At 33.1% G+C, this 10297-nt stretch overlaps 1 protein-coding gene across 1 annotated transcript; it reads left to right on the forward strand.

Moving 5' to 3' along the window:
• The first annotated feature begins 5056 nt into the window (after positions 1–5056).
• On the forward strand, positions 5057–7666 carry LOC111001449 (trypsin-7-like). The gene is made up of 3 exons (XM_022271348.2): positions 5057–5356; positions 5897–6052; positions 7253–7666. The coding sequence occupies exons 1-3, from the start codon at positions 5165–5167 to the stop codon at positions 7427–7429; spliced, it is 525 nt and encodes a 174-aa protein (XP_022127040.2). The 5' UTR covers positions 5057–5164; the 3' UTR covers positions 7430–7666.
• Positions 7667–10297: the final 2631 nt, after the last annotated feature.

Below are 10297 nucleotides of genomic sequence, written 5' to 3' on the forward strand. Positions count from 1 at the left end.
CTGGTACGCAGCGTTTTAGAAACACATATGCTTTTGATTGGTATAAATAAAAAAATATATATTTGAGCCTGCCCCGCCCCGCCCGTCCCATTTTCCCAAGGGATCAACGACATCCCATTCAGCTGCTTGCCATCGTCTCTTGCGATGCCTGGTGGCTTTAAAATAACTGAATCATCGACAAAGGTAAAAGGCTTCTTTAGAACCTCAGAGACACTTATGATTAGTTTTAAAGGCACAGTCTTCCTACGATGTGAACTAATGTGAACAAGATTATAAATTTAAAGATCCTATCATAGAATATATCTTACTATTTGAAATAATATAATAAAAATGAAATAGAATTAGACATTTGTATGTGACTTTCATATTCGGTTGTGCGGTTTATTCTCTTCATCCATCGTTTAGTAACCTTAAGCTTTAAATATACAAATGGAAATAATAATAGGCGAATCTTTCTAAAAATGTTAATCGTAAACAAAGGAAACCGTATAACGAGATTCATCCCAAACGAGGCTCCATTAAAATAAGCATATTGCGTTGAACCTTTTAGAGGGATTTTCTTACAATACGGTAGTTCGACGATCTCCCGTGGGATGTCAAGAATATCGCCTATATCTCCGCATAAAGGAATAAAGTATTTGTCAGTTTACAGAGCGAGGAATCCCTGTAGTAAACTCGCGAAAATAAAACAAGTTGTTCTCTGTATTTTGCAACATGTTTCGCTTTTCACATATTGGGTGTAACGGTTATAGTCTCCTATGAATTCGTGAATTTATTTTGTGGTTTACGCTGAAAAAATATTCAACGTATCGAGAACAATATACATGAATTATTAATGAAGTTTCTTTCTATTTTTATTTAACGGATTATTTATTTTAATTTATTAAACTAAAAGTCATTCTGATAGTCTGCGGTTGGTTCCTATTGAAACACACAACACACTACAACAACCTAAAATTAAAAATCAAAATTATATTTTTTTTTAATTTTGTTTTAATTTATTTAAACAAATAATCCGTTAAAAAACTTCAGATTTATTTTTAATTTTAGTTCGATTTTTAATTTTAGGTTGTTGTGTGTTGTGTATTTCAATAGGAGCCAATTGCAGAATCAGAATGGCCTGTATTTTAATCAGTAGAACTCTTAAAGGTTTAGGAATGATAGTAACACTTTGTGCCATAATAAAAAGATTATTATTACGACGTTGTATGTGTAAGCCATATACGGCTACCGGCTATCATAGAAACGATGATGAGTCAACAGCGGTCATAGGTTTTAGGCAACAGAGATTTAATAATAAATAATAAAAATTAAATAACAGTGCTAGCCTGGTTGGGTATCAATTTCCATCTCCATGAAACTGCATCAAATATGTAATATTATTTCTCAATAAGCATCAGTTATCCTCGATTGAATGCATTACTTAGTACTACAAAGTTTCTATAACTGCAAACAATATGGAAATGATTTCTAAAATATGTTAAACAAAACAATATTTTACGTTATAAAATTAAAATCAACAAATCCAAAATTTTGGTCGTTAGAGATGCATCAAAAATCCATCCTATCTGGATCGACTCAACCTTAAAATAATTTATTGCTTTGCTAACAATCCTAATGATTGCTCGAAGCCAATGGAGCGCCAGCGAGAGTTGTATCTGTGCATGTTGCAAAAGATGATTTTGACGCCCTTTGCTCCCACCGGAAGAAATTGTTCCAAGAATCCAACTCGACCACCTCTTAACAGAAAATTATGATATTCGTTACAATAAATATATTAGATCTTTTAAAGAAAAACACTTTTTTAACGGATTATAGTTATGTATTTGTATTTAAACTTATAATTATTTGTACATAATTTTAAATTTAAACCGACGTTTCGCGTGCTTTACAGCGTGCGTGGTCACGGTGACTGAAGACAAAGGTGTTAATTGTCAAAAAGTATTACAGCTGCAGAAAATGTTGTGTTATCTGTATTTATTTCCCCGGAGTTGGTATCGACTAAAAGATGTAGGGTTTTTGCAGAAATTGCTCACGTTAAAAAAGTGTTTTTCTTTAAATGTATAAAAGTTATGTAAATAAAAGACAATACTATATATTAGATCTTAATAAAAGTATTCGAGTACTTTATAACTTAATATACATTTAATACTACCACACAACCTGCGACGCAAGGGCTCCTCACAATTCTTCCATTTGTCTCTCACCTTCGCAGCTATTTATCAATCTTTCCAGCTTTCCGGGAGGCGTCCTCTCATTTTCTTTTTAGTAATTTTAGATGCTACTGCTTTAGATAGATTTTGACAGATAGTTTTCAAATTTATAATTTGTACTAACATAACGCTACGATCGAATAATAACACAGAATTTCTAAAGAAAAAATTACAAAAATATCAAAAGTAATTGTGAGAAGCGACAACATTTGCTATAAGACTAGTAAACTGAAAGTCCGCTTTACGTCTCGTACCGAGAATTGCTTCCACGATTTCAATTTATCCTTTCGGCCGATTGTATTTTTTCCGATGCAGAACAGTCACCGTTTCAGTGTTTCCCTAACTGTATCTTTTTAATAAAATTATAAATAAAACACATTTAGCAAATTTAAACTTATTAATACACGTCATTAGTGATTTGTTAGTATTATTATTACTAGTATAAAATTAAGATTGATAAAGCGATTTTATACCCTTAATGGTATATTATTCCAAAAAAAATTTAGTTAAATGTCTATAATGTGAAAAAAAGTTTCACTTTTACCGTGGTTTCATAAAACCACACAATTTTTTTTTTCTAAGCGATAAAATACAGTAAAATTTTGAATATCGCTGCCTAAACAAAACAAGATGTATATATTTCTATTGAACGTAGGCGGCTCTTTACGACGGCGTCCCAGAAATTTATAGTCAAATACTTTGAAAACGACACGGCCGTATTGTAGCTCGATCCCCGATAGGACATATTTCCCGTATTACTGACATATACCCCTCACTTCGCCGCCCTTCAAATTGATAGAGTTTTTATTTCAATTTCATTTGGGTCCATTGAATTCGGCTTATATATGAGCGTGTTCGTCCTTTACTTGACATGGCACCCCATAGACTATTGCTATATCTTAAATAATGGCGCTATTCAGTACGCGATTAAATTCCGGATTAGTGTAAATCGTATAATGTTGGCTGGCTTTCGCGTTCGACTCTCAACGTCGTAGGTTCGATCTCAGGTTATTTATAGAATTTATTAGAAAAAGCTAAGGCTGATTTATTTATTTTTATTTATTTATTTATTTTCACTACTACATTTTTCTATCTTAACAGTAATTACTAATACGATAGAATTCCAAATAACTCCCACACCAATTATTCTAGATAAAAACATTAAAAAATTAAACTTATATTCCTAAATCTATCTATCCATAACTAACAATATAGCAAGCAACTCTTGTGAACTCAGCCAGCGTACAAACAAATAGGTCCACCTCAATAGAAACTCTGTTCACTATTCGTATTGCCCTGATGAAACACATTATATTGGTGGGCTGGGTTACATATTACAAAAATATGTAACCCAGAACTGAAATTAAATGATCAGTATATTGATATTTTACCAAGTACTCACATGTTTTTTGGTGAGGAAAATTACTCGAAGATTCTGATTTTTGTTTATTTGAAATTCATTTGAAATATTTTTAGTTTTCTTTAGGTTTTTTATGTATGTCTATTATGGTACTTAGTTGCTCTCTGTTTCATATTTATTGTTTATCTATGTAATCTGTTTTGGCTTTCTGTATTGTCTTAGGGTTTTGTTTTATGTATATAAGCTGTAAGATTACTAATAATTAAAAAGTTGTAGCGCCGTATAAATAAAACGGTAAATTGAATTAAATCCATATAAGCTTATGTTACTTTAACGATAAGTGCGGCTGTGAGACTGATCAATAACTCAATTGTCCCATAAAACGTTTATGTTCTCTTTGGTTTACGCAAGCATTTAAATAAAACTTCTTTAAGTTGCAAACGCAAATAACCGACAGACATGCTGACTACACGGCTGTAAACAACATAAAATTATGAGTATAAGATTTCTATCTCTTATAAAGAAATTTTATTTTAAAATGTTCACCAGGCTTTTCTTTTTCATCAGAGTAATTTTCAAGTCTCTCATAATAATAAGTACCTGAATGACCGAGCCTTTTTGTTATTTCCTATTTTTTATAAATTGTGTTTTTTGGAAATTATATTTAAGTACGAATTACATACTAATAAAATGATGAAATATAAATAATATTTTTCCATCTTACCGACAGAATAATAAAAAATAAAACACGAATAAAATTACATTTTCTAGAAATGATTCCTAGCTAGATCGATTTATCGCCCCCGAAACCCCCCGTATACTAAATTTCATGAAAATCGTTGGAGCCGATTCCGAGATTCCAATTATGTATATATATATATATGTATATACAAGAATTGCTCGTTTAAAGATATAAGATAAAGAAATAGTCATGTTATTAAATTACCGGAGACGTTGTTTTCTTTCGAAATTCGAAACATCTTGATATACGTCCAATTTAATCAAAATTTAATTATTATTTTCACCTTGACGAAAGAAATAAATAAACTTCAAGACAAATCAATTCATTTCGTAAATTATGAAAATGAAAAAAAAACGTGACCTTGACTCGCAGCTATTACATTTGTTTCCAATTAATTCGATTTTAGAGAAAATGTTACTGGGTCACTGTTATGATGGCTGTTGTTTTGTTATATTTCAGAGAAAATAATTAATGTTTCCTTTTCTTCTTAATGGCTAGCCTATATTATCTGGAATTAGTGCTTTGAAGTCTCTTAAGATTCTGGGTAGCATTGTTAGCCAAACAATAATAGCATAGGTTGATAAGCAAATGATAACCCATCTGTTTTCAAGCAAATATTGGGCTCCGGCGTAAAAATGCTTAATAAATGTAATGTGAGTTAATAAGATTACCCATCTTAGTAATAAGTAACTTTTGGTAGTGGTACTTCTCAACTTTTTTCATGACGACAAGAACTTATTATTTTCGTACTTTTAATCGATTTTTTCTGTTGACATAATTAATTAAAGTTTTAAGACCAAAGACCTCTCAGTACGAGTGGGATCTTCGTGGAAAACACACGGGGGTGAAATGTATGATGTTAAGGAATCCTATATGCATCCTCATTACGGCCCCAAATCCCATGGCAGCGATGCTGGGCTATTAAGACTGTACTCAAATCTCCGATTCTCGTCGAGGGTCCTGCCTATTCTACTGGCTGAGAGGGATAGTAGACTTCCAGCTAACCAATTGGCAATCGTCTCTGGATGGGGCAATTTGAGAGTAAATATTTTATTATATACGTATAGTTAAGACTGTTTATTGAAGTAAACTTCTTTAGGCGCATGAGGGTATTTTTTACAGATGAATCACAATAAATAGTTTTTGTCGAAGAAAAGGGAGAGAGCGATTGAGACTGATTTTGAAAGAGTGAGAAGTAGAGAGCAAGCAAGTGAGAAAGATCGAGAGAGAGAGTGAGATAGAGCAAACGTCTTATCACGCACAGTGCCAAGGAGTGACAGGTGGGAGAGCTACAGTGAGAAAGATCGAAAAAGTACGGGAGTTCGGGAAAAAATACACGCTATTGCTTGATGTATTCGTTTATTAGTTACATATTATAAGTTTATATGGCAATTCTGTTGCATACCGTTTTGTGAAGTAAACGCAAATTGGTGATTTAGTGCTATGAATATTCTTAATACTCCTTCTAAGCATAATCAGCGATAGCTTAAACAAGTTAAGGCTTAAATATTGGCCGTTCTATTTCCGGGCTGCACGATACAAAACTGTTTTGAATTAATTAAACAATACTAAATATTTCAGGAAAATGGACAGAGTCCAAAATTCTTGCAATCAGCAAGCATCAGAACAATTGTCATGAAGCTGTGCCGCCAGTCAGGGGTGAAACGAAACGTAATTGACCCAGAGACTATGTTTTGCGCCGGCTCTTTTACACAACCATCACCCGATGCATGCCAGGTACTACTTCGATATTTCATAAATACTAACCATTGTTTACTTTCGGACCGGCATCTCAACCGCCGAGGAACTGTTATGTTATAACACAATATACCGAGCAACTAAAGTTGTTAACAGTTTATCATTAGGAAGAGCGCGGAATCGCAAAGAATCGCAAAAAAGAATCTGGAAAGACATTATTTCATAGTTTTCAGTCGTTTTAGCTATAACGGCAGCGCGCTTGCGAGCCTTCTGGCAGTGCGAGTGTCCATGGGCGGCGGTGTCACTTAACATCAGGTGAGCCTCCTGCCCGTCTGCCTCCTGTAACATAAAAAAAACTATGGAAATTGATGATTCATACCCATTACACTCTGTCATATTTTTTCTGATAGATACAATAATATAAAAATGTGTTTATTCATTTGACAACAACTATTTATCGTTTGTTTTTTGGGAATCTATTGGGTAAAAAAAGTACCTGAGCTGGGAGCTCATCCAAAAGCAACTTAATCATAAATTATTTACTGAATTGACTTGATTGTGATGCGTCTCTTATTACTGAAGGTTTATTCTCTCCTTGTTCTTCGAGTATATTAAATACTTAAAATTTTATTTTATTTATAAATATTTTTTTGGGTTTTTACCTTGAATGTCCTGCCGGTTAAAATTAATAATTATCTAGATCTTAGAATAAAATGCTTTAATTTATAAATTTTATACACAAATATTTAGACAGTTCTTGAAGAGAAAATGACAATTTGTCCAGTTTCTATAAATTAAAAAGCTTTTCTTATTTTTCTGACAAATGGATTAACCGGAAAAAGAACGAAAGATTATCTTTCTTCTATAAGTATTACTTTTATAGAACAGGAGGCAAACGAGTTGGAGGCTCACCTGATGTTAAGGCATAGCGCCCATGAACACTCTCGAATGCCAGATGGCTCGCAACTGCGTTACCGGCCAAGTTCTTCGATAATTAAAAAATCAAATTTAATTTATTAAATCGTTCTCAATGATGCGATTTTTTATAAACAAACCTACACTACACTAGGATTCCTAGATGACCAGACTTTTCTCGTTGAAAGAAAGAACAAAAAAATAATGTACTTAAAATATATGGTGGTGGTATACTTAGTTTATAAATACTTATTTATATACTGTGAAACTTTTAGATAAAGAGTGAGTATGATAGTTTAGAGGTAACGATCAAACATTTTTCAGGGTGACAGCGGTGGACCCATAGTATCGGAAGGGTTGCTCATCGGAGCAGTGTCATGGGGCATGGGATGTGCGCGGGGTAACTTCCCTGGGGTTTATACAAGGCTGTCGAGTCCTGTCATTTGGGACTGGATTCATGACCATTTAAATAAACCTGATACCAGTGTTAATATTAAATGACTACTAGACTTAAAGCTCTATGTCCCCCAAGTGATACAGAGGGAAACTAACGTAGATAACCAGCCAGATCAGTCCTGGGAAGTTCTCATCTTCTGTGGCCTCTGCAATGATGCTTCGTGGCCAGGTCCATTTTGGGTGGCCATGCTTTCTTTTGCCTTGAGGATTCCAGTCAAGAGCTTGCTTGGCAAAGTGACTTGGATTCCTCCGGAGCGTACGGCCCACCCATTTCCACTTTCGGTGTTTAGATACCTGTTAATTGGCGCCTTATTGCTGACGATCAGAGATGCTCTAGGGACTGAATATTGTAAGGATTTGAAGACCTGGAGTTGTTGTGTGGTGCTCTTTGTAACTTTTCACGTTTCGTAACCATGTATCAAGCAACGCGGTCTTTTTTTTAATTTAATGACTTAAGGTGACAGATTAATATTTAATTTTAACAAATGTATAACGTATTTATTTACGAAGTGGTGCTAAAACTAATGAGAAAGTCAGTGCAAGTGTATTAAAAACTAGACTTTTTGTATCATATTTTCGTCATATTTTTAATTTAATTTATTAATTCATTATTTAAATTTAAAGTGTCATACAAATCATCTACTAAGCTAGCATGCTCACATAATCAATATTATAAAATGACGATGAACGCGGTTGGAATAGATAAAAGTGTATCATTTAAATTTCTCTGTTTGTCAATAGTTAATTATACTTCTTTCCCTCATTTCTTTCCGTCATGACGTATACAAATATTTATTGAGTTCCTACATTATAGATTTAAAGAGCTAACAGCTCAGTAAAAGTGGTTTTAGCTTAGCAAGATTACCACATAACTTTAGCAATTCCGACGTCAAACGTGATTCAAATATTGTTATCGGTTCGCAATTTCAAGTTCGCGATATTGAAAGAAATATACAGATTTTCCCATATAGATGATGAGGATTAGTATCGGCTTTTCAGAGTAGCCCTGAAGCATTAGTTTAATAAAATCAATTTTTATATTAAAATAGTTATAATGTAGTATACAAATTTGTGACCTGTTTAAACGTATCTATGAATAAGGTTAAGGTAAAATAAGGTTTTAATAAAAAATATATAAGTCTTCATTGTTTATTTCTAGGTGCGTTTACAACATACATATAAATAATATTGTGCGAATATCAACAACTACATAAACATAAAAATGGAGTTTAAACAATTCAACTATAATCAATAACAACTCTTCAAATGTATATAATTACAGACTGAAATTAACAATATTTATTTTGGCAAACAAAACATAAATATAGCACCTTTTTAAAACTTAATTTAAATGCTTAGTAGTTCCGTCATCACATTATATATCCACAAGTAAATAAAGAGGGAAGAAAAAAATATATATTATTTATCCCACTATTCATAAGCTCAATCCGTCAAACAGTTAACGCTATCATGACATTGCATGAGGAAGAAGGTGAACTCTCCAATTTAACGAGAGGATGAGGAACCGATGTTGAGGCAACCAGTCATTCCACTGGCTTTTTTTTTCGTGTGGAAATATATATAGTTGAGGCAACAGCTTAGCCTTGTCCGCATCCATCCACGCGATCAGCCGTTAAAACTCACGTCCTTCTGCGGCCACGAATGATGTCGAATGGACATCAAGGGCTATTCACATCGGCCAATTCACCCTGTTTTATGAAGCTGGGGAGGCCAGGTACAATGCTTGCAGGGATGTTGACGCATCCCTTCTTTTAGACACATGAACCCCTGTTCTTCTTATCATCTTTCCACTGGCTGACCGAAGGCTCCAGTAGTCGAGAAGTAGTATATATGCTTTGCGGTCGGAAAAAACTTTTGTAGATCCATATTTAAGTAAAAATTATGCTTTAGCTTTTATGAATAAAGGGATTAATATATAAATCGAATTAATATTACCTCATTTAGCATACATAACGTTTTAATGTAACATTTCCATATAACGAAAACTCTAAAGTTTACATTTACAAAAAGTTTTCACTGTACATTAAGATTAGTTTAACGTTTGTTGCAACTCATAAAAAAGTATAATGCTCGTTGGTACTGGCCCAAAAACCTATCTATATCTTTATTAATATTTATGACTATGGCAGTCAATATTGTAGGTAATTAATACGTTAAAAATATTCGAACCTATTAAATTAAATAGTTTAAAATAGGAATAAAAAAATGATATAAACTTTTCTAATGTATCATAATCATATTATTACAACAAATTCTTCATAGCACAATTATTCAGGTTAACCAGTCTAACATTTCTATTGCGATATACTTATTTATTTGCATCATTGGTCTAATCTAATTAGCATATTCGACTGCTCATCACAAAGTTTCGGAATCTCTAAATAAAAAATACGCTATTTCGATAGCGTCTAATAATAGTTTCTAACTAAAACTACTACGCGTCTCAGTAAATAGCACGCAGACATCCCGCTAATTTCGAGAAGCTTCTGGTGACCGCTTGAGTAGAAGGCTCGAAGAAGAACCCCGCTGAACCAAGTTAAGGTCCTTATCGGTCTTTACACACAAGCGCTGAGTGATCAATAACGCGACTAAGAAGAAAGAAGAAAAGTTGCCTAGTTCGTGCCTACTTAAGTACCCGTTCAAATATTATGTAAGCACTATAGGGGAGAGGTGGGGTTTTTGATTTTCTCATTTGGTGATTACATCAACAGTAATTATTAACTTTTTTACACATAATAATACATGTAAAGAAGGTGATTACATTTTTAAAGCTTTTATGGCGTGCGCGAGTATCTAGATTATAAGTTAGACAATAATTCTAAATAACTTAACTTACCTATTATTATGCCATTATGTTTATCTTTGTATTATATGACATTATAAAATTCATAT

Source organism: Pieris rapae, chromosome 18 (assembly GCF_905147795.1).
Source record: "Pieris rapae chromosome 18, ilPieRapa1.1, whole genome shotgun sequence".
NCBI classification, from domain to species: domain Eukaryota; kingdom Metazoa; phylum Arthropoda; class Insecta; order Lepidoptera; family Pieridae; genus Pieris; species Pieris rapae.

Coding starts and splice junctions, on each gene's coding strand:
- LOC111001449 (XM_022271348.2), top strand. CDS start 5,165: ATGTATGATGTTAAGGAATCCTATATGCATCCTCATTACGGCCCCAAA. Junction 5,357..5,896: donor CTGGATGGGGCAATTTGAGA/GTAAATATTTTA, acceptor TAAATATTTCAG/GAAAATGGACAGAGTCCAAA. Junction 6,053..7,252: donor CATCACCCGATGCATGCCAG/GTACTACTTCGA, acceptor AACATTTTTCAG/GGTGACAGCGGTGGACCCAT.